At 54.2% G+C, this 24,525-nt stretch overlaps 2 protein-coding genes across 2 annotated transcripts; one reads left to right on the top strand and one right to left on the bottom strand.

Moving 5' to 3' along the window:
• Positions 1-8,731: 8,731 nt before the first annotated feature.
• On the top strand, positions 8,732-10,501 carry THBD (thrombomodulin; the record flags this gene model as incomplete). The annotated part of the gene is made up of 1 exon (XM_082856665.1): positions 8,732-10,501. The coding sequence occupies exon 1, from the start codon at positions 8,747-8,749 to the stop codon at positions 10,499-10,501; it is 1,755 nt and encodes a 584-aa protein (XP_082712791.1). The 5' UTR covers positions 8,732-8,746.
• A 12,508-nt stretch (positions 10,502-23,009) lies between these two features.
• SSTR4 (somatostatin receptor 4) lies at positions 23,010-24,132 on the bottom strand (the record flags this gene model as incomplete). Its single annotated transcript, XM_082856477.1, is given in 4 exon segments — positions 23,010-23,274; positions 23,276-23,659; positions 23,661-23,934; positions 23,937-24,132. Coding segments are annotated over 4 exon segments (1,119 nt in total).
• Positions 24,133-24,525: the final 393 nt, after the last annotated feature.

Raw genomic sequence — 24,525 nt, 5'->3', positions numbered from 1 at the left:
TTCCCCCCTTTCCCCAAAACCCTGGCAACCACTGATCTCTCACTGTCTCCCTAGTCTTACCTTTTCTAGCATGTCATACATTTGGAGTCATACAACATGTAGCATATGCAGATCGGCTTAGCAGTATGCATTTAAGGTTCCTCCATGTCTTTTCACGGCTCAATAGCTCATTTCTTTTTTGGTTCGAATAACATTCCACTGTCTGCATGCACCACCATTTATTTATCCACTTACCTACCGGAGGATATTTTGGGTGCTTCCAAGTTTTGGCAATTATCAATAAAATTACTATAAACATCCATGTGTTTGTGTGGACGTAAGTTTTTAATTCATTCGTGTGAATACCTAATAGTGTGATTACTGTATATTATAAGAATATGTTTAGTGTTGTAAGAAATTACCCAACTGTCCTCCAAGGTGGCCGAACCGTTTTGCATTCCCATCAGCAACGAATGAGAGTTCCTGCTGCTCCACATCCTCCTTGACATTTGGTGTTGTCAGTGTTCTGGATTCGGGCCATTCTAATAGGTGTGTAGTGGCATCTCATTTTTGTTTTAATTTGCCTTCCCTGACGGCATGATGTGGAACATCTTTTTATATGCTTATTTGTCATCTGTGTATCTTCTTTGGTAAGGTGTCTGTTAAGGTCTTTTGCCCATTTTAAAATTGGGTTGTTTTCTTATTGTTGAGTTTTAAGAGTTCCTTTGTATATTTTGGGTACCAGTCCTTTATCAAAAATTTTTTTGCAAAGATTTTCTCCCAGTCTGTGGCTTATCTTTTCATTCTCTTAATGGGTTTTAGTTGCCCCACACCTTGTGAATTGCGAGTGTGCTGAGGAGAAAGTATGAGTAAACATGGATCTCACCCAAAGTGGCTTCCTTCTTTGAAGGGTTAAATCCCTCCAGTTTCTGTCTGATTCTGGTCACTACCCAGTGTCTTCAAATAGTTGTTTTTTATATTTTGTCCAGAATTAAAAATTTCTTTTTTACCAGAAACAGATCTTATATTTGTCCTTTTTGAAGGATCCTCCAGATAGCCCACCAAGCAGTTTTAAAAAATATCCCATTGGCTAAAATTGGACAACATGACCGTCTCTAGACTGACCACTGGGAGGGTCCTTAGAGAACAGGCCTGTGAGGGGGTGTGGATGGGGGAGGGGTCAGTCAACCAAGAGTGTCTGCCTCGTTGCCATTTAAAACATTCTCTAATTCAGACTTCTCATATTTTCCAGACCCACTTTCCTTCCTCACCCAGCAAGACAAACACATGCTCCTAGATTTCATCTAAATAACTGGGGTTTGACACAGTAGTTTTAGATTAAAATTGAAGATGAACCCATTAGTTTTGTGTGACCTTGGTGTGTAGATTCTTGAAGATGATCCCATGTCTTCATAAGCTTGAAGTTTTGAGGGCCCTGGATCCTCATAACAATTTTCTGGACATTGAGGCTTGGATATCAGTATAAACAGAAGTGTAATTGCTGACAGCAGCATACACAGCAGCAGCTGTTTTCTGCAACAAATAACTCGGTACTTGCCCCATGGACCTGCCTGCTTCCCCTGCCCATCCTGGTGTCCATGAAGCAGATCCAGAGGTTCAGAGTAGCCCTAGGACCCAGATTTTGTCATCTAACCCTAGGATGTAGCTTTTATCCTCATTTTGAGAAGAGAAGTTGAGTTTCAGAGAGCTTTTCTATCATAGAAACAGAGCTAAGAGTAGTCATACTTGTTCAAGTTCATCTTATGTGCCCAACATTGTGCTAAAATACTATCTGTCCCTTCTGTTGACCTCTGGTTTGAGGGATGTGACCTCATGAACACACAGGAGGTACTATTTAATGATGACATTTGACTAAAAATAAGAATCAGGCTTTGAAATTTAAATAAATTAGATCAGATAAATGGCAATCCAGGAAGCTACACTTCAAGTTATTCAAGTTTGCACCAACTGGGCAGGTGGTTGGCTGCATGAAACAGAAATCTGATCACAGTGGAGGAACCAAATAGAGATTTATTGTCTTCCATGACAGGAAGTCCAGAAGTTGACAGTCCTAGGCTGGGGCTCTGAATTCTTGATGCTCTTAGCATCCTGGATCCCTTCAACCTTCCTGCTTTTATCCCAATGTGTGACTTTCAGCCTCCTGTTCATGATGCCTGCTACACCTTCTTTGTGGCAAAATTCTACAAATTCCACTTAGCTTGGCTTAAAAATATATTTCCATGACCTCATCAGAATAAGATTTGGGTTAGCTGTGCCCCTGCAAGCAGGAACTGTGGTTGCAGGTCCATGGATGTGTTGGCAGGGCCAGGACCCAAAGTGGACAGCCCAGGAGAAGGATGAGGATGAGGATGTGATCAGAGCCTTGGGGCCACAACATCTACATGGTGAGCCAGTGGTTCTCATGCTTGTGCATCAGAATCCTCAGGAGGGCTTGCCCAAACCCAGATGGCTGGGCCTAAGCCCTGGAGTTTCTGTTTCAGGAGGTCTGGGCTGGGCCCAGGAGTCTGCCTCTCTGACAAGTCCAAGGTGACAAATGGTGTTTACAGAGAGAAGACGTGACACTGATGCTGCTGGTCTTGAGGGCTCCTTTCCACAAACTTGAGCGGGTCAGTGGACCTCTATGGGGGGCCAGGGAAGGAGCTGGTTCGGTGTGAGGTCTCAATGAGGCCATTCTGCTGCCCGGCTGCGTCCTTTTCCAGCACAACCATGCTGGGGGAGTGTGTGCGCCCCTTGTCTCTGGGATCTGGTCAAAGGCAGATTCTGATTCGAGAGGCACAGGGTGGGGGCAGAGATGCTGCATTCTAACCAGCCCCCAGGTGAGGATGCTGGTCTGGGACCTCATGTTGGAGGGACAAGGCGGCTGCTTGGCTAGCAGGTCCCTTCCTCTCTCTCTGCCTGTTTCCGATCCCAGCTGCCTCTCACTCGGCCAGAGGTGGCGAGGCATGAACAGTCTGGGGCAGGGTGTCGACATTTTTGTCACTTCTCCTGAGCTCTGGGGACTGACTCATTTAAATGACATTCTCAACTCTCTGGAAAGATGCAGGGCCAGAAATGGAAATGGCGGCAAATATTTTCTGGGAAACAGGAAGCCAAATATATATTTTTTCAACCATTATTTTCCCCTGATTTAGAGATTGCTTAACTCCCCATGAAATACGACTTTGAGATTACAGGATAAAATACAAAAATGATGTCCAAGCTCCAGACCATAGGAAAACAGCAGAAGAGCAAACACTGTGAGAAAACAGAGTCCTAGTTTCTCTGTAGCATATTTCAAGTGCTGGATTTGCATGTTATCAGCAGTGTGTATTTACCCTGGTTGTGGTAGGACCAGCTGGAGTTTTAAATATGCACCATGGACGATGCTGCCAGGATTCTCCCCTGCATCTGTTGACTCCGAATTCTTCAGTGGCCAGCTGGCCATCAGGAGCATAAAAGTGACGTCCAGTTCCAAGGAGGAAGCATCCTTCCTCGTTGCCTGTGGAACATGAGATAAGTCTGTCCCCTTTCCTGGGGGGTCCTTTAAGGGACTTCGGAAGGCTGGGTCTTGCTAAATGCCCCAAAAGTCCCATCCAAAGGAGAAAAAACCTCTAAAGAGAAGCCTTTGCCAGTGCTTCTCTGGGATCTGGCTTCAGAATTATTCCCAGTCTGAAAAGCATTCCCAGTGGTTTGGGTATGGGTGAATGCTTCCCCCTCCTTTGGTGGGTGGGCTGGCTCTGGGTGCAGGTGAGTGGGGTCAGGTACTCCCAGCGGGAAGCCACTCCCTTCCCCTCTTCCCACAGAGCTAGACGGAACCCAGGCACCCCCAGGCCCGTGGGTGGAAGTGGGATTTCTGAGTGATGAACTCAAATGTTGGCAGCCCCTTACCCCAGAGCAGAGCTCCCTCCCCACAGCTGCTCTCTGTGACTCCTTCACTCCCCCGGGGGGCCCATCTGCCCAAGTTCCAGATGTTCTCAGTCTGTTCACTCGCGAGCTGCCAAATCATCCTGCAGGCCTGTTCTCAGACCCCCAAGGTCTGTAGTAGCTGGTCTGCAACCCTGGTTGATGAAAATAGGCCGTGTACCTGCACCAGCATCTGTGAGTCGCTGGAAAATGTCAATAATAAAAAGACAACTAACCCAATTAAGACACAGGTAAAGAATCTGAATAGGCATTCAACTAAAGAAGACATACAAATGGCCAATAAGCACATGAAAAGATGTTCAACATCATTAGCCACCAGGCAAATGTAAATCAAACCACACTGAGAAACCAGTTCACTCTCACTAGGATGGCTAGAATAAAAAAGACTATTCTGTCCTCCATTTAATTGTCTTGGCACCCTTGTGAAAATTAATTGACTAAAATTAAATACAAAAAGGTTTATTTTTGAGCATCTTTTCATGTGCTTATTGGCCATTTGTATATCTTCAAAGGGTTTATTTTTGGACTCTCAATTCTGTGCCATTGATTTATGTCTTTCCTTATGCCAGAACCACACTGTTTTGATTACTGCAGCTTTGTAGTAAATTTTGAAATCAAGAAGTGTGAATCCTTCTGTCTTGTTTCTCTTTTCCAAGATTATTTTGGTTATTCAGAGTCCCTTGAATTTCCATGTGAATTTTAGGATCAGCATGAAAATTTCTGTAGAGAAATCAGCAGATATTTTAATAGAGATTGCACTGAATCTGTAGATGAATTTTGGAATTTTTCCACCTTAACCATATTAAATCTTCCAATCCATAAACATAGGATGTCTTTTCATTTATTTAGGTCTTTTAAAATTTCTTTCAACATTGTTTGCAGTTTTCAGAGTATACATTTTGCACTTCTGTTAAATTTATTCCTAAGTATTTCATTCTTTTTTAATGCTATTGTAAATGGAATTGTTTTCTAATTTCATTTTCAATTTGTGCATTGTTAAAATGCAAGTGATTTTTATGTATTGATTTTGTAACCTGTAACGCTGAACTTGTTTATTAGTTCTTATAGTTTTTGAATAGTTTTCTTAGGATTTTCCATATACAAACAAGACAATATCATGAATAAAGAGATAATTTTATTTCTTCCTTTCCATTCTGGATGCCTTTTATTTGACTTCCATGTGGAACTGCCCTGGCTAGAATCTAGCTCGAATCTCCAGCACACTACTGAGTGATGTGGTGGGAGTAGGCACCTTTGTCTGGTTTCTGATCTTAGGGGCAAAGCTTCCGGTCTTTCATCATCAAATATGGTATCACATGTGGGGTGTGGGTAGATGCAATATATTTTCTTTCTATAAAGAATGGGCCAATAAAGTACTGTTAATTTTCACCTCACTTCTTTCTTCAAGTCTGGCTGAGAGTAAATATTTAGTAAAGCCTGCGTTCTGCTACAGTGGCAGACTGTTGTTTATTGAGTAACATTTGCTCACCAGGCATTTAATTTCCACTATTAGATTCATATGTTGCTGCATCACCACAGAGACTTAATTTTTGTGTCTATATTTTAACACTGTTATGGCTTATAAGCATAATGTTTTTATCTTTTAAATGTCTTTCTTCTTAATATCTAAATTATTATACTTAACATCCAGGTTAAAAATAATATTGATGTATTTATTAGTCAAGTACTAATAGTGATTATACAGTTTTTACTCTTCTTTGTACACGGGCCTCTCACTGTTGTGGCCTCTCCCATTGTGGGGCACAGGCTCCAGACGTGCAGGCTCAGTGGCCATGGCTCACGGGCCTAGCCGCTCCGCGGCATGTGGGATCTTCCCGGACCGGGGCACGAACCCATGTCCCCTGCATCGGTGGGCGGACTCTCACCAACTGCACCACCAAGGAAGCCCCAGTTTTTACTCTTCTTAAGGTTTCCCTTCTAGATTCTGATGGTGGTTTTCACAACAATTACCTTGAAAACAACAATGGTTGCAAGACGGTGTTCTTGGAATCCTAGAAGGGACACTCATATGCCCCCACCAATGGCTTCCCTGAGGTCATTACTTGGCTCTATGTGTAGACAAGCGCCGTCCAATAGCAATTTCTGCGATGATCAAGTGTTTTCTCGGTAATGTTCAATTTGTAGTCACGAGCCTGTGGGGTACTTGACATGTGGCTAGTGAGACTGAGAAACCGAATTTCTAACTTTAATGCAATGAGTTTTAGTTTAAATAACCACAGGTGATTATGGCTATTGCATTGGACAGGGTATGCACCCCTCTCCACCCTGTCCTGTGTCCTCAGGTGCTAGTGACAGGCTTTTCCACCCCGGGGGGCCTGGGGCTCTTATCACCAGCAACAATTGGGAGTCAGTCCCTACTTCTCACAGTCCCGAAGCCCTGAGCACCTGGAATTGTGCATTTCCACACATCGGTTTTCTCCTTCCCCACGGAAGACGCTTAAGTTCTAAGGCAGAGCAGGGACAGCTGCCCACGTGCTCTGGAGAGAAACACTGCCAAGCAGGGTCTTCATCAGGGGACCTAGGGGTTAACAAGTCTACGAGCAGGTGTTCATGTTAGAACTAGAAAGTTCTTTTTTACGTCTCTTAAGAAAAAAGCTGCTTGCCACACTTGATAAAGCTCTTTGGCTAAGGGTGAATCAGCTAGAACCCATCCGTGAAGTGACCCAGCCTGGTGGCGGCCAGACCTGACGCTTGAACGTCCCTCAACTCCTTTAAGGGCTGGCACGGGCTCAGAGGGCCCCGCCCTTCGTTTATGGCTTTGTCTCGCCCATAGTCCTGAAATCCTTTGGAAATGCTGAACAAAGGGTGTGGCTGGTCCGGTCCCCTTTCCCGTCTCACGCGCCCACCTCTGAGGTCTCTGCAGGGGCGAGTTCCAGCCGGTGTCTGGAGGCCCCGCCCCGCCCCGGGCCCGTTGCACCGAGACAGCCTCTCCAGGGCGGCCAGAGTCGTGACCCCTGACTCAGCTCTGCAGCCAGTGGGATGTCAGGCCAGCGCCTGCCCCGTCCCCACCCTGGGCTGCGCGGCTCTCCGATCTGGGGGTCTTTCCTTCCTCCTCTTGGAGGGGCAGTCGCTCCCACTCCGGGGACCCTCAGACCTCGGTGTCCCTTTTCGTGGGGTACCGAGGGGCAGCGGGATATTCAGGAGGCTCTGCGCCCGTGGGCAGGCGTCAGGGAGTGCAGGGGACCACAGTGCCTTCCCCCTTTCGCTTTCGGAGTGTCCCCGCCCCGCCCCCTTGGTCACTGCGGTCAGTCTGTCCGCCGGCAGGTGCTTGTCTTCCGCAGGTGAAGACACCACACTCTCCTGTTCTTTCGCAAGTCCTGGGCTCTGCTGGGCGTGGGGGCCCGATCCGCGGGTAAGACGAGGGGTCCGCGTGTCCTGCCCTGGGAGAGGCCTCTGGGTCCCCACACCCTAACCCTTTTAGCCCAAGTTCGAGTTCACCAACGTCTTTGGTTTCGTTTAGAATTCAACAGCGCCGCCGCCTGGCGCGTCTCAGTAAGTGACCGCGGCGGAGGATGGCGCAGGGTGTTAAAAAAAAAAAAGTTTGCCCCTCACCGTTCTGCTTTGGACCCACCCCTCCGCATTCCTGATCCGAGAGTGAGCGGATAAGATCGCGAAAGTGACAGATTCCAGTCTCCTCCCAGAGCTCCCCACCCCGCGCGTGCCCAGGACAGCCCCTCGTCTATGTCCTTTGCCGTCCAATTGGCATTTATGTGCTCCTCTGTGTCAATCTGATTGCTCAGCCAAAGGGAAAAACCCTCAAAAGACAGACCCCCCTGCAAGGGCACACCACGGGTCCCTCTGGGGGTGCTAGTTGCACTGTCCCTCTGCGATGCTTTTAGAACTCAGACCAAACAGGCTAAACTCGCTCGCCCCTACAGGGCTCGGCGGGAATTCGCCTGCCACCACTTCCGAAGGGTGGCAAGACCTTGCCGCCCTGACAGTGTCCCCACGACTTTCTCACGCGATGAGATGAGCTCTGGCCGTGGCAGCTGGCGCTCAGGGGCTCGTGGGTCCCCACTTGGGGACCGGGTGTTAGGCCAGTCCTCCTCCTGTGAGCGTGGTCGCCTTAGCCACGCCCGCTGTCTCCAAGCACCTCCTTCTCCGGAGCTAGGCGCCCTGGCCGGGGAGGGTGTGGCTCGCTCTCCTTGCGCTCGTGCTTTTTGGGGAAAGCCACGCCCTAGGCAGCCCCTCCCAAAACCCTCTGGGTGGCGGGCACCTCCTCCCGCAGCCCTGCAGGTCCTGGGCGCTACGTCCCCACCTCTCATTCCAAGCCTTCCTCGCCCAGTCTCCTCTTCCCAGAGCTCCGCAATCCAGCCTTTTCCTTGAAATAGGTGGTAACAACACTTTGATGAAGGAAAAGAAAGAGGACCGGAGATTAAGGAGGGCTGCGGGTTAAGCCCCTTGTAGGGCTGCACGCGTGGGGCGGGTCCTGTCGCCGCGCTGACAGAGGTGCTGTCCTCCCGGGAGCCTGCGCTGCTGGCCCCGCCCGAGGACCTCCCAGCCGGGGCCGAGTTTACTCATCCCCGCGAGGTGATCCTGGGCGCGAGGGCGGGCGCAGGGCGCCCGGAGAACCCAGTAATCCGAGAATGCAGCATCAGCCCTTCCCACCAGGCACTTCCTTCCTTTTCCCGAACGTCCAGGGAGGGGGGCCGCGCACTTATAAACTCGGGCCCTGGCCCGCCCGCCTGTAAGAGGCTGCCTCGCCGGGGCTGCGCGACGCAGCCGGACGCGCCTCGTCCGGGACCGACGCGAGCGGCTGTCGCCGGCGGCGCCCTGCACCTCTCAGCCCCGGCCGGGCCCCTGCGCGCGGCGTGCGGACACTATGCTCCGCGTCCTGCTCCTCGGCGTGTTGGCCCCCGCCGGCCTGGGGCTCCCGGCGCCCCCGGAGCCGCAGCCCCTCGGCAGCCAGTGCGTCGAGCACGACTGCTTCGCGCTCTTCCGGGGTCCCGCGACTTTCCTCGCCGCCAGCCGGGTCTGCGAGCAGCTGCGGGGCCACCTGATGACCGTGCGCTCCTCGGTTGCAGCGGATGTCATCTCCCTGCTACTGAGTGGCGACGGCGGCGATGGCCCGCGGCTCTGGATCGGCCTGCAGCTCCCGCCCGGCTGCGGCGACCCGGGGCACCACGAGCCCTTGCGCGGCTTCCAGTGGGTTACGGGCGACAACCGCACCAGCTACAGCAGGTGGGCGCGGCATCACGACGACGGGACGCCCCTCTGCGGTCCGCTGTGCGTCGCCGTCTCGGCGGCCGGGGCTCTGGCACCGGGAGAGCCGGCCTGGGAGGAGCTGCAGTGCGGCGCGGAGGCCGACGGCTTCCTCTGCGAGTTCAACTTCGCCGCCTCCTGCCGGCCGCTGGTTGTGGAGCCCGGCGCCGCGGCGGCCGCCGGCGTCTCCGTCACCTACAGCACCCCGTTCGGGGCCCGCGGCGCGGACTTCCAAGCGCTGCCGCTGGGCAGCTCGGCCGCCGTGATGCCCCTCGGGGTGAAGCTGGAGTGCGCGGTGCCGCCCGCTGAGGCCGAGGCGCGCTGGGGCCGGGAGGCGCCGGGCGCCTGGGCCTGCAGCGTGGAGGGCGGCGGCTGCGAGCACGCGTGCAACGAGACCGCCGGGGCGTCGAGCTGCCTCTGCCCCGCCGACACCGCCCTGCAGGCGGACGGGCGCTCCTGTGCGGTGCCGGCCGAGCACCCGTGCCACCAACTCTGCGAGCACTTCTGCGTACCCGGCTTCCCCGACGCGCCCACCAACTACACGTGCATGTGCGCGACGGGCTACCGGCTGGCTGCGGACCAGCACCGGTGTGAGGACGTGGATGACTGCACGCAGGTGCCCAGTCCGTGCCCGCAGAGCTGTGTCAACACGAAGGGCGGCTTCCAGTGCCACTGCTTCTCCGGCTTCGACCTGGTGGACGGCGAGTGCGTGGAGACTGTGGACCCGTGCTTCGGCACTAACTGCGAGTACCAGTGCCAGCCCATGGGCAGAACTGACTACCTCTGCATCTGCGCCGAGGGCTTCGTGCCCATCCCCCACGCCCCGCACAGGTGCCAGATGTTCTGCAACCAGACTTCGTGCCCGGCCGACTGTGACCCCAACAACCTGGCGATCTGCCGGTGCCCCGAGGGCTACATCCTGGACGAGGGCTCCGTGTGCACGGACATCAACGAGTGCAACAACGGCTACTGCCCTGGCGAGTGCCGCAACCTCCCCGGCACCTACGAGTGCATCTGCGGGCCCGACACGGCCCTCTTCGGCCAGGCTGGCACCGACTGTGACCCCATCAAGGTGAGCGGCCGCGACCAGGGCGGCGACGAGGAGGACGGCGGCTCTGGGGCGCTCCCGGGCAGCCCGACTCCCGGCGCCACCCCTCGCCCCTCGCCCCCGCCCGCGGGGCCTCTGCATTCGGGTGTGCTCGTCGGCATCTCCATCGCGAGCCTGTCTCTGGTCGTGGCGCTTTTGGCGCTCCTCTGCCACCTGCGCAAGAAGCAAGGCACCTCGCGGGCGGAGCTGGAGTACAAGTGCGGGGTCCCCTCCAAGGAGGTGGTACTGCAGCACGTGAAGACCGAGCGGACGCCTCAGAAACTCTGAGGGACCTCCCTCCCTGGCCCAGGTGTTGGGTGGCCTTTTCCTCCCTCCTGGGCCTCATTGCTCCTCCCCTCTCCAGCCTTTCTCTCCCACTACCCCAAAGCACCTTGGCTGGCGTCAGAACTGGAGAAGACGCTCGCTCCTCTTCTCTCGCTGCTTCTACACTTGGCTGTGGGGGCGGGGGGGGGGCGCGTTGGAAGAAGCATGGCCCCAGCCATTTCTATGATGTCATCGGACAAGTGGGCAGAGTTGGCAGTTTTATAGTGACAAGATTGCGAAGTGTCCGATGCCCTCACCGAGGGGCACAGGAGGGGTGAGTGTTCTTGGTTGGTAGCCTTGGGGCAGACTTCATCCCAGTGGACTAAGTGAAGTGTAATTGAGTCATAGATAATGACCAAGATATTTATTTTGTAAGTATTTTTTGTTCTTCGGCTTCTTCCCCTTACCCTTGTGTCTCCGGCACTCACTTTGTATCTCTCCCTCCTTTCTCCCTTCCCCTCTCTCCCCTTCCCTGTCTATATATTTATGTGTTCCCACTTGTCATGGGGCCCTTATACTATCTTTTCCAGCCGTCTCGCATTTATGAAGCCAAGCGGCATTTCAGCCCTTTCATTTCTCCCAATTTACCCCTCCCAGGAACTCGGCCAACCCACCTGAGCCACCCTACCTGTATTGGACCCTACTTCTGCCCTTAGCTGTCTGCCTGGGCAGAACTGTTATGTGAAACAGAAACAAAAACACTAGAAATAAGGATGCTTGGGAATTTGTTCTTTCAGCAGGTTTGCTAATTTGTCCTGAGATTTCAGGCCTCCACAGCAATATCATTTTAACAAAGGTTAAGATGTGAAGGGCATTTGTTAGACTAATGTTGCTGGACTATCACAGGAATTCAACGCAAGGAGATTTTCATTTTTATTTTTAAACAATGAACCTCCGTTTTATTGTTGTTGTTTTGATTTGGACTGAAAAGTAGTCATTGTCGTTAAGCTTCTTATGCAGTGTCTTTTCCCATTATTATTATTCCTATTATTATTGAGTTATTTTTGACAATGTTGAAAATGTTTGTTCACATGGTTGTTCTAAACTGAGAGAAGATGGAAGCACCTTCCGGAAGACAGTGTAAGAAAGTTTTGAGCTGCAGGATTCATGCCGATGACCATTTGGACTCTTACCGTTCTCGTCATTTGTAGGCCCAAATAAAACCAGCTCTACTGGTGTCTTGAATCTGGGAGCTTGGGGATGCAGCCTGGAGCATGGCCAATTAGGGCCTCACCTTGATCAGGCCCTCGAGAAGTTCTCCCAGTTCGGAGGGGCCTTCTAAGCCCAGCCATTTGGAACGAGGTCCAGGGACAAGAGGCTGGAGCTGCCCCTGCCAGCTGGTTAGAAATGCAGACACTCAGGCTCCATCCCACCTACTGCACAAGAATCTGCATTTTAATGAGATCAGCAGGGGGTTGTCTGCTTCGTATATTTGAGGAGAGCTGTCCCAGACAGCTTCCAACATTCTGGAATAGATTAAATATGGATGAGTAATAAGTAGCAGGCCGAGTCAGGCCCTATATTCTCAAGAAACTGAGGAATTTTCCTTTTATAGCTTTGCTTTCTGGTAGAAAAGCCTAGGTACACACCTTTAGACATTGCCACACAGGGTCTTTGGTTCAAGTAAGCTAGGAATGAAATGCTTCGTGCTTCTGTGTATGGAAAAAAGCGTATCATGTAAATGTATCTTTTGTAATGCAAAGGTTTTCCTCTACCGTTTTGTAAACTCAGCACATTTGTACATAGTTATTTATTTATTGGAGATAAACTAGAACACAGGCAAAACTCCTGCTTATGACATCACAAGTGGAAAATAAACAAATAACAGTGCTCTTGGGTTTTGTGTCTGTTCACCTCTCTCCCCCAGCCCCCTCACTTTATGTTATTAAACGAGGCTCATGGACAATGTGGATGCCAAGAGGAGCCTTGAAAGGCTGCGCCCCCACCCCGTCACTAGCTCCGTCTGCTCCAGGCTCCATCTCTGACTTTCAAAGACCTTTCCAGTGGAGATTGTTTTCACTGTAGAAGGACTTCATGTTATGTCTGTGTGCACAAATATTTATTTTTTCCTTCTGTAACCATAACAACTTCATACACAGGACTTACGCCTAAGTGTTTTAAAATATATTATAGGATTATTTGTTGGGACGAGTTAAACAGTCCTTCTTGGGGCATCTCTTAGAATCTTGGCTGTGTCCCTCTGTGAATGCTTTGGCATTATCTGCTCTCAGAGATATGCAAACACAAAAGTCAGTCTGTGGCTCAGAGACCAAGGTCTCATGCAGCATTAAATCATCCTCATTTCTCTTGGAGAGAGGAAACACTGTCTTTTTAATACACACATTTCCTGGGCCCCTTTTCCTGGGATGGTGAAACTGGCTGAATTTTATATGCAGTGTTCTGAAAGTTTTCAGAAAGCAAAAGTTGGAAGAAAATTGAATTCAGTCAACTATCCAAATATTTTCATACATTTGGATCATGCCGAATTTCTCAGTTTTAATCTGAGTAGTTGCTGTCGTGAAGATGCAGTTGGAGATGTCAACGTCCATCCTGGATGAAGGAGACGGCTTTGGGGGGTGTGTGGAGTGGGTGATAGGTGAGGGGTGCCTTTCCGAGATGGCCAGTGCAGCAGTGTTGCCCTCAGGACTCGGAAGGCTAGCAGAAAACCAGATTCAATAAGAGGTACGTGTGAAGGAAGAACTCGATGAGTGGGAGAAAAGCAGGTGCAGATAAATCGTGCTGGGGGTTGAGAGGGGAGAGTGATACCTTGCCAGTCATCCTCACCACCTGCCCTTCCACTTTTCAAAAGGGTCTGCTCCCAGGAGCAGTAAAATTGACTGTCAGAGTCTCATTGCTTTAGGATGTCTTCTTCCAAAGAAGAGATCCTTTCTCAAGAACACAAGAAAACCAAAACACGCTTTCAAGACTCAGAGGCAAGAACCCTTACTGGGGAATCTTGGAGCCCAGGACACCGGCAGGGTGAGGGGGGGCGAGGCGCAGACCCTCGCGATGTGCCTCACTTCCTGTCCTGTGGGAGATCCAACTGTGTACAGGCTTCACCTGAACTTGAGATTTCCAAACTTCAGCCTCTCTCTGAGAAAGACACCATATAAACAAATCACTTAACTCTAAAAATGATCCGCCAGCATTTCAAACCTGGGTGGCCCTTGTGAAATGGGCCGCGGGCCCTGCCTTCTATTCACATCGTTGTCATCCAGGTCTCTCAGTCTCAGCAGTGGTGTGCGGTGTGTGTTCGCTGATGGCGTTCCAGGGTTCATGGGGCCTGGGGAAGAAGGCCAGGGTGGATGAGTCAGAATTTGATTTTATGACTCAAATGACTTTTTTGCCCTCAGACCGAACCGCTTGGATCCGTTCAGCAAATATTTATTGAGCATGTGCTCTGTCACTGGTGGGTGACAGGCATGGTGACAAACCCCTGCCTTGAGAAGCTCGAGCTCTGGTGGGGGAGACAGACATACAACAAGCAATTCCTGCCCCCCCCCCCCCAAACTGGAATTGCCTCTGAAACAGTGGTAGGAGCCGGGGGGGGGGAAGAGCACAGCACGACAGGGCTGGAGAGCCTGCTGGGCCAGCTGACAATTCTGGACGTGAAGGAGAAGCAGGGGTTGGTCAAACACAGAGCTGAGGGCAGAACAGTCCGGGTGGAAGGCACAGCACGTGCAAAGGCCCTGTGCTGGGAAGAGTCTTGGCAGAAGGTGTGGAGTGAGGTGAGCAAGGAGGAGGGGGTCCAGGATGAGGCTGCAGATGTGGGATGCAGAGAGAAAAGTGCAGGGGGGGACCATAGGTCAGCTTAGAGATGTCGAATTCTATCCTCGGTGCAAGTGGAGGAGTTTCATAAGAGCGCGCTTGTGCTCCATTTACGCACTGAAATCATTTGAGAAGGTAACACCTACTTCTAGACTTATTTACATGTCCCCACAGCAACACTTGCACAGTTTGCATTGTAAGAATCCAGCAGGGCCAACAAAGAGTGTGGGTGGGGGCTTCCCTGGTGGCGCAGTGGTTGAGAGTCCGCCTGCCGATGCAGGGGACGTGGGTTCGTGCCCCGGTTCGGGAGGATCCCACATGCCGCGGAGCGGCTGGGCCCGTGAGCCATGGCCGCTGAGCCTGCGCGTCCGGAGCCTGTGCTCCGCAACGGGAGAGGCCGCAACAGTGAGAGGCCCGCGTACCGCAAAAAAAAAAAAAAAAAAAGAGTGTGGGTGTCATGCCCCCCAGATCTGAATCCCAGCCTGACATGGGTGGTCACATGGCCACGGGCACCACACAACCCCTAAGACTGGGAGTTCCCTGGTGGCCTAGTGGTTAGGATTCGGTGCTTTCACTGCCATGGCCCGGGTTCAATTCCTGGTTGGGGAACTGAAATCCTACAAGCTGTACATTGCAGCCAAAAAAAAAAAGAAAAAAGAAAAAAACCCTAAGGCTGTAAACAGGATGCCGCCCGGCCCCCTCTGGGGTTTCCATGAGGATTGGGTGAAGGGAACTGGCCCAGGGCTGGCACACAGCAGGTGCTCCTTAAACGGGGCATGCGCGACAATGAACTGGTGGGTGTGTAAGTGGATAAAGCAAAAGGGCCTGTTGGGATCTGGAGTGTCTTGAGGGCAAGTTCAAGGTTTCCAGAAAGTGGAAAGGGTTCTTTCCAGGCACGGTGCGGTCACTTGGAAGGGCTGCTGTCCCACCTGGGCACGTGTCCTGGTGGGGTTTCAGGCATCAGGCAGAGCCGCAGGAGGGGAGGCTCGCACAGCAGAGATGCAGTCCCTCCTCAGCTGTAAAATCCATTTCAAAGACCCATTCTCCCTGCTTACAGGCCCATCAAAGTCTGGGGGAGCAGAGCCCCCTCCACTGTGCTCCTAGGAAGGCCACAGAGGAGGGGTGACCACAGCCCGAAGCGCCCCCCAACTCCAGCTGCCACTTGGGGCCCCAAGTCTCGTCACACCAAAGAGGAACCTGCCAGAGGAAAGAAACTTCAGTTCAAAACAAGGGACTGGCTCTGTGTCCACAACTGTCCCGGTGGGACTCTGGGCCAGTGCCTGGCCTCTCCAGCCATCTGTCCGCCACAGAGGGCACTGCAGGGGGCCGTGGGCCTGGGCACTCACCCCCCGGGGAGTCACAGGCCCCTGGACTGTAAAACCCGCCCTTTTTAGCAAACAGTTCTATGAGTCCTGAAGAACACACATTCGTGGAACTACTGCCATCATCAGTATATAGAATATGTTCGTGACACCAGAAAGTTCCCTCCTGTCCTTCCCCCGCTACTGGCGCTGGAGTGGTCTACACAATGGGCCAGATAAAACCTTTTTCTGCTCTGATGCTCGCTATGCCCTTAGGATCTCCCTGAACCAAGGACCCTGTGTTTTCATGTTTGAATCACAAAGACAAGATTTTCCAAGGAATGACCAGACAGACAGCTTCTCTTCCGGTTCAGCAAACAGGTTTAAACAAAACGCAGCTCACATGTCTCCCAAAGCCCTGCTCATTCACCCCGCGTTCGGGCCCGGGTTGACCGAAATCCTGGCAGCCCACCAGAGTGTGTAAAGACACATAAAGCAAGACGGGAAGCCTGCGCATCACGCATTTCAGGGAGGAGGGGCACCTTGAGGCACGCAGTAGGAAGTAAGGAAATGCTGCTGCCCACGGAATCCCAAGGGGCCCCGCTGCACGGCCACAGCCCTTCCTGAGGCTCCTGGGCGTGACCTTCTCGTGTGGACTGGGCAGGCGGCAGAAGACCCCCAAACTCACAGTGGTCGTGTGTCGAATGGGGGTTAATCATTATGTCATCTCTTCGAGGAAAACCGAGGTTACGAAGAAGATAGAAAAACATGTTTCCGTGGTTGTCGTGACTCGGTGGGGGGCACCCGAGCACATCTGAAAACATCCCTGACCTTCTCGGCATTTCTTTGGAAAATAACACAGGCTACGCCCGACTCTGTCTGTCCGTCTCGTTCAGAATGTGTGCCCGGGCTCAGCGCTATCTCTTTTTTGTTTTGAGAGAGTCCTTCTTCTTCTTTTTTTTGGTCAGCAGGCTCAGATGTAGGCAAACAACATATTTCCTCTCACGAGAGAAACGAAATATTGTTTTAACATCAGATTCTAACAGAATCAAATCCTCTTCAGCCTGTTTTGAAAGTGTGATTGCGAAAGACGGAAGGACCCTGGGGATGGTTAGTTCAGTCACGACTGCTGGAAATGGTGGAAACAAAGTGGGGCAGCAGAAGCAGCAGGGTTTCGGGGATCCAGTGGAAAAAACCCCCAAGATTCCAAACTGGGGTCCGTGGTGATGACGCCCCCCACCCCAGGCCAGACATGTCCCCCGACTGCACCTGAAATAACGTTCTCCTGAACAAGACATCCACGAGCTGTACCATCCTGGGAAGCCCCTCTCCTGCACACTCGGCTTAGGGCCGGGTTTCCCTGTCCTCCTGGAATCTTCTCCTGTCCTCACCTGGAGGCCGGCCCCAGCTGCTCGCACTGGGCTGTTGGACTCCAGCAAACCTTCCCTTGGCCACCCAGTGAGGAAGAGGAAGAGGAAGACGGGGCTTGCCTCAGTCTCCTGTACCCTCCCCCCTTCCTTCTGCCTCCCCCCTCAATTCCATTCGATTTCCTTGAGCCCATGGACCCCTACTCCCGCAGCCATGCCGGAGATGCGTACCCCCTACCCTGCACCCTCGCATTGGACAGATGGTTCGTTGTTCAGTTCGTCTTGAAATGGTGATCGAAACCAGAAGCACCAGCTTTGGCCCTTCTCTGCCAGCACTGACTCCCCCCTTTCTTCAAGCACCTTCGCCCTTGTCCTGAGAGGTAGGACTTGGGGAATCGCGCGGGGACGGGAGGAGAAAGGGCAGCCCGAGGGCACAGGGCCAGGCCCCCTCTCTGTGGTTTGTCTGCCTTTGCAGAGCGAGGGAATCAGCCTCCATCGACGGGGCTGAGACGATGCAGCACGAGCCCAGCAGCCAGCCGTCCAGGCCGCGATGGACAGGTGGGGCTGGGTCCTGAGGAAGAGCTGGCTCTGCGGGGCTGCGGGGGAGCGCTGAGCCCCGGAGGGGAGGGGCGGCCACGCTGAGGAGGCAGCAACCTGCCCGGCACTTGCTCAAGCCCTGGGTTGTGGTTTGTAGGGGGTGGTTTCTGGAGCCCAGGCTGCGGCTTCAAATCCAGGCGATCAGGAGGGCAGAGCTCTCTGCGTGGGGATGTGGGGAGGTGCTGTGCTGGGGTGGCCTGCCTGCATCTGAGGAGCACCGTCCTCAGTTCTCTCCCCTTCGGAGAGCGCATGGGTCACGGCCACCGAGAGGGAAGGACATGGTCCTGGAGCCAGTCCCCAGCTTGACTGAGGTGGCAGTGAAACGAGGGTAACCTTTTACATGTCAAAATGCACAGAACTGTACACCTAAAAAGAGTGACTTTTACCATGTATAAATTATACTCCCATAAAAATAGATGAGAAAGAAATCACAGCCTCCTCGGAATGGCTAAAGAAAGCTGGATGCAAAAAAATACAGATACCAACCAAACACAACCCCCCTCCCGCAAATACACCCCCAGCACCTTGCACGCACCACCCTGTCCTGTGCCGCTGTGCTGCTGTCTGAGCGGTGAGCCTCCTGCGCCTGCCCCGCGCACCTGGGCAGGATGCTCTTGCTTTGTCCTTTCTCCAGGGGCCACGCAGCATCCCTGCGGCCACGCTGGGCTGGTGAGCAGTGACCTGCCCCTGGTCTGTGTGTCCCCAAATCTGTTTTCTCACCCGGCGCACTGTCCACACCTCGCCAGGTGCCGGGTGGGGCTCACGGCGTCCTCATAACAGGAAGCCTCGGGTCTTACTTTGGGGGTCAGCACTCCTTTTCTAGGCAACATGGTTGGTGATCTGGGACTTCCTCAATATTGGTTCCCTCATTTTCAAAAGAGCCCCTCCCTGTTAGACACGACACCAATCCAGTCATAGGACCAGGGACCCTGCCTTCTTGTTGATAACATGATTTAAAAACATTAAAAGGATGAGAACACGATCCTCCTGCCAATCTCCCCCTGAAAAGTGGAGGGCACATGCGCCCTGGCTTCACAGGGACTGGGAGTCATCCATGGGTTTCTTGACCAGGTGGACCTGCACCTGTCATCGTTACCACCGTCCCACGGCCGGCTCCTAAGTCCTCAGTGGGGCCTATGAGGTCCTCGTCTGCTGATGCCTCCCACTGACCGGGCACCGCTGGCCTCTGTTCCAGTTACCCTGGGCACTCTCAGTGCCTCCCTTCCTGGCTGCTGGCACACACCATCCCCTCTGCTTCGGCCCTCCTGCCCACCCTTCTCATCCTGGTTTCTCCCACATAACTCATGGAGGATGTCGCCCCCCTCAGCCTTCCTGGGGAGGCTGCCCTGCACAAGGTCGCCTCACAGAGACCAGATCACTTCCCCGATGGTTCTTATTTTGGCTTAGAAGAGCGCTCTCATTCCTGTGCTGATCTGATTAATGCCCGCGATTGCCACTAACCAACGTCCAGGCTCCTCGAGGGCAGAGCGCTGTCCACGGAGGCCCCAGCCCCGCCCTGCCCCGACAAAAGCTGCAGGGGGTGTGCAGTCTGTATGCCTCTGCCCCCTTCCCCTGCCCCCTGTACTCGCCTCCCCAGAGCAGGGCATCGGGGTGTGGTGCCCACTGACCGGGTGCAACAGGACAGGCCTCCGGATTCTGACATTGGTGCTGAAGGAATCTGAGGTTATCCCATTATCTCCTTAAGAAGAGGGAAGACGCGGAATGGGGATGCTTCTTGGCAGACCGCCTGACGGAGAGCAGCTTCGATGTGCAGATTTGCAGTAGTTTTCCCAGCCACTGCTCAGGCTGCCAAGTGCGATTTCTGAGGTAGCACAGGCAACACAGACCCCTCTTGTTGTTTTTCCCTTTGATATCAGCGTTGGCACCTAAGGCGTGCTAGGTAGGATGTTTTTATGGTGAAGTGAAGCCAAGAATTTAAAGATAAATGTGCAAATTGCATTCATATTTGCAGAAAACATAGTGCTGACAAACTTGGCAAGAACTCCGATGAGTGACCACCTGTCACGTGCAAATACCACCTTCCTGATTGTCTGGAAAAATTAAACACCTGGCTGGTCACTGAACAGTACATTAAAGGCAATTTTAAAAGGTAAAGCCAGCTCACTGGTGGAGGGTACCTGGAGGCTGTTTCTACCTGGATAAAGATGTTTTCATTCCTCCCTGATGATCGAGGGAGGATACGGTGGAAACTGGTATCCTTGCATTGGTCAGAAACGCAGAAGTCTTATTTCCTTTTCGGTTAGTGTGTTGATCTATTTGTTTTTATAGTCACAAACAGAAAAACAACAACTGTATGCTTGAAATACAGTGGATTTCAACTCAAAAAAAAATGTTTTCATTCCTGATGCAGACAAAGGCTGTGATCCCCTAGTCTCGGTAAATGGAGCAGCACCGAGGTCAAAGGGTGTCTGCACAGCTGATGCCCCAGGCCAGCAAAATGTGCAAGTGTCTTCAGACCTCGAGGGAGGGTTTTATGCAGCCGTTACAAAGGCCCCCGTTGCTATAGCTGGCAGTACCTCGCCTCTAGCGCATCCCCGACCAATGATCGGCATGTTTCGCGGCTACAGAGTTGTTAAGCCCCAGGAGTCGAGAAGGTCCTGCAGCTGACAAGGAGGACGGCCAGCAAGACTCTCCCCGCTCCACTGCATGATTTATGACTCCAGGGTCAAAGGCAGTGTCAGTGCTCATTTTTAACAGGTTATGGAGAGAGCAGTCTGCACAGAAGAATGCTGTCGTCCCCTCCCACCACCGCAGCACCTTGCTCCAGCGTTCCTGATAAAAGAGAGCCACAGCTGGAAAGAACTCGAAACTCACGGTCTTTGTGCGTGTTTCAGGTGGGAAACTGAGGCTCAGTGAGGTTACAGCACTCCCCACGGGGCTGGCTGGCGCGGAGCTCCCCTGCCTCCAGGGACTTTTCTTTCCATCACCTGAGGCTGCCTTGCCTTCAACCATCACCAACTAAGTTGAAAAGGTTGCATTTTTAATTACTCAGCAGAGCAGGAGTGTTGCCAAGACTGTGGGTCAGTACCCCGTCTTGCCCGTCAGAGAGTGTGCCCAGTGTGAGTCACTGTGGGCGATCCAAGAGAGGACCCCAGGCCCTACCCGGGCTGTGGCAGAGGCCCGGCAGCGCATTCAGACCACTGCCTGTGCTGTGAACCCCTCACCTCGCTGCCATCAGCCTGCGTGGTTCACACAGGTCAGTTCAACCGCATCTATCAAGTGGTCGCCCTGCAAGGCACCGCCAGGCACTGGGGAACAAAGAAACAGTTCACTTTCAAAGGCTGTCAAGAGGTTACGGTTACAGGAGTCCCAGCACCGACTGCCTCCAGATGCCCAGGGTAACTCTAGTGTGTACTGCCAGGGCGGGGGTGGTCTGGTCGTGTCTGCGTGCATGTGTTTGTGTGCGCATGTGTTTGTGTGCGCACGTGTACGCGTGCATGTGGGTTCAAGGGGCTCCGTGCCTTAGTTAGGAGTTTCCAATCCACAGCCATGTCTCCAGTCTGTAGTGCAGACTTGGCTACACATTTTCTCTCTGAGACAGATGGGGACCACCCAGTGCAGACCCGGAACATCTGCATATCCACCTCGTCCCCAGCCTACACACCACACTGATCGCCACTGATCACTGCTTCCGGGTCACTGGCCTGGCTAGTCACGTGCAGGAGTAAGTGCCCAATGGTAAGGCTGTTTCTTTTTTCATTCATGAAGGGAGAAGCTGGCATCTACAGCCACGTGGACAGAACCATCAGGTTAGTCCTCTAAGAGTCACCGTGTGCTGGCTGGGGAAGGGCCTCCTCAGAACCCTGAGGACCTGGGTTCAGTCCCTTGCCGGGTCACGTGACACTGGATGCAGGGCCCGAACTTGGCTCTCCTGCCCGTTCCTGGAACGTCAGGCGTCTGCTCACATCCCTGAAGCCTGGCTTTGGCCCGAGCGCTTCAGGGAAGGGCCTTGTTCCCTTTGCCCCGGCTCTCAGGGAGCAGCCCTGGCCCGTGGTGGAAGCGGGCCATCCCCTCTGGGCCCTGCCTCAGCCTTCTTTAGCTCCCCAGCAGCCCCCTGTGCCCACCTTGGAGCCTGTAGGCTGCCGGAGGAGACGTGAGTCTGGCAGGTCCCGGACCAGGTCAGGCCAGGACGTTTTTTCTCTTGAAGCCTCCCTGCCAGGAAGCCGTGAGCTCCACAAGCCTGACCCTCGGGTGAGCGGAGGGGCCTCTCCTCAGAGGCCCTGCTCCCCGCCCGCCCCAGTATCTTCCTCTCACCGTCAGGACCCCCGAGCCAAAGCCAGGAGTGTCCTGGCTGAGCTGAGCCGGGGCCCCCGTGGCGCTCCCTGTACACAGCACAGCCCGCTTGCCGTCCAGCCTCCCACAGAAGCCCTACCCGCATCTCCGCAGCCCCCGCCTCCACTGTTGGCAGGAAGCAGGATCGAAGCTCCTCTTAGGCCAGTTCTGTCCTTTGGGGAAAGATATTTATCCTTGCGTGAACATCAGGCAGAAACTTATGGCCTTTCACTGTGTTCGGCCTACGTTTGTTTATTATCTACATCTGGCTGATGTTATCCTGAACATAGACCTTTTCTAATAGCGGTGATAGAGCTGCTTCCTCCATGCAAACTCCGGGCTGATTTCCGTCTGCCTTCTCTGGGCTTCTTCGGCCTTCCCTTGCTCCCCTCCCACCCAGAGGGAGGGGCAAGAAATCCCATCATTGGAGCTAGAGGAGATGTATCCTCTCCGCTTCTTTATTATGGACCTGGTTTCACACCTCGTAATAAACCCCACTCCAGGTCTCTCTAAACCTTTTCTACTCACAAAAAGCCTGCTACCGTCCCAGGACGACCAGGGTGACACTTGTGATTGCAAGCAGGCATTGGGTCGGGGGGGGGGGTGCTCAGGGGGTGACAGAGTCTGGGCCCGAGGCTGTCACACACAAATCTCTCTGCACAAGGGCCCCGGAACAGCAGCAAAGGGAAAGCACTGGGAGGCATCTCCCTTCCTCCCCCTCTTTCCAAACACGCTGTGTCCCCACCACAGGCAGAGAGAGAGTCTGCACAGAGCAGGGATGCCGGGTCCCTCCACCCTCCGGACAGTCCTCTCCCAGGCAGAGCTGCTGGGAGCCACTGCTCCCTGGCATCCTCCCTTCTCCCCCCCTCAAAACACAGCCAGAGTTTCAGGAATGATTCACATCCTAGATCAGGTCTCAGAGGGTCCTACCTCCATGGAAGCATCCTTCCGAAAGCCAGCATCCTGGGGAGAGGGGAAGCCTGAGGGGCTCTGATGCTCTTGGGGGTGCACGAAGACTGCGGGAAGCAGGTGCCTGTGGAGGAAGGCGGTGGTTCTCAGGGGAGCATGCAGCATGGGTGGTCTGCTGGGCTGTAGGTGGTGCAGATCCCTTGGAGGTGGCCTCGCTGGGTGGGTGGTGAGGGCATCTCAGAAGGTGGTGGTCCTGGTGAGCGGGACCTGCTTGCGGCTGGGTTCTGGTTGCCTGGGCTCCTGCTGGCAGGGTAGTGGGGGGCATGAGACTCCTGCGCCCCCTCTGCTCTTGAGGGCGGTGGCACAGTAGTCCAGTGGCTCTTGGTCTGCACCACCAAAGGCATCCAGGAGACGGTAGCTCAGGCAGAGAAACTGCTGGAAGGACCTGCGGAAGTTGTCAGAGAGGAAGCCATAGAGGATGGGGTTGGCGCAGCTGTTGGCTGAGGATGAGGGACACGTGGTGGACGGGGGCATCCAGGCCCGCCACAGAGAGATTCAGCAGCTGCACCGCGTAGAAAGGCAGCCAGCAGAGCACGAAGACGGCCGCCACCGCCAGCACCAGCCCCATGATCCTCTTCTCCGAGCACTTCCGCTGCTGCCAGCCGGCCGGTAGCGCCAGCGCCCACATCTTGCCCACGATGAGCACGCAGCACAGGCCGACGGGCAGCAGGAAGCCCAGCAGGAAAGTGCAGACCACGAAGACCACCGACCACACTGGGTGTGGCCAGTGCAGGTTGCAGGCCACAGCCCGGCCGCCGCGAGCCGGCCTGGTGTCGGCGAAGGCGGCAATGGTCTGGGTGACCAGCGAGGACGACAGCCACACACCCGCCGACCAGTCTGGCCACGCCGGGCCGGCGGCAGGTGGCAGCGCGCAGCGGGTGCACCATAGCCAGGTAGCAGTCCACGCTGAGCACGGCCGGGCAGAAGACACTGGGGAATGAGTTGAGGCCGTCCACGCTAAGCACCGTGCGGCACAGCGCCGGGCCGAAGGGCCAGTGGTGCAGGGCGGCCGACAAGGCCACGAAGGGCACGCTCAGCATGAAGGGCTCGTCGGCCGCAGCCAGGTTCAGCAGGTAGATGTCGGTGGCCGTCTTCATCTTGCGTAGCGGAGGATCACGAAGATGACCAGGGCGTTGCCCACCACGCACACCAGCGCAGAGACGCACTGGATGGCTACCGTCCCCGCCGCCACCGCCTCCTCCGTCGCCGCCGGGGTGCCGCTGGCATTGGTCGCGGGGGGGGGCCAGGCCGTCTCGACTCTTTCCTCGCCCCCGGGAGGTGGCGTCGGGGGAGCGCTCATCCCGGGATGGGGGAGGCCGGGAAGGCGGTGGCGGCGGCGCGGCGGAGCGGGCATGGACGGCGCTGCGCCCCGGAGACCGGCGGGGCTTCGGGGCAGACGGGCGCCTTTCCCTGCTCCGCCCAAAGCTGGGCGCTCCCGCCCACCCGCGCCCAGCCCTGCCCCACGCAGACCCCGGCTTCTCCGGCCCTTTGCCACCTTCTCCCCTGCTCTGCTCTCCGGCACCCGCAGCCGCGGGGGCAGGGTGGCCTGGAGTCCTCCGTTTGGATCCTGAGGCCCCAGGGATGGCGGGGACTCACCTGTGCGCACAGAGCCGATTGCGCTGACATCCTCCCATCTCCAACCCCGCCCCTGTCCCGTTCATCCTCTGAAGACCCGCAGGGTCTGTCCCGCCTG

The sequence above is a fragment of the Leucopleurus acutus genome, assembly GCF_964270905.1.
Source record: "Leucopleurus acutus genome assembly, chromosome: 16".
Taxonomy (NCBI): domain Eukaryota; kingdom Metazoa; phylum Chordata; class Mammalia; order Artiodactyla; family Delphinidae; genus Leucopleurus; species Leucopleurus acutus.
This window is presented reverse-complemented; position numbering and strand designations above follow the sequence as displayed.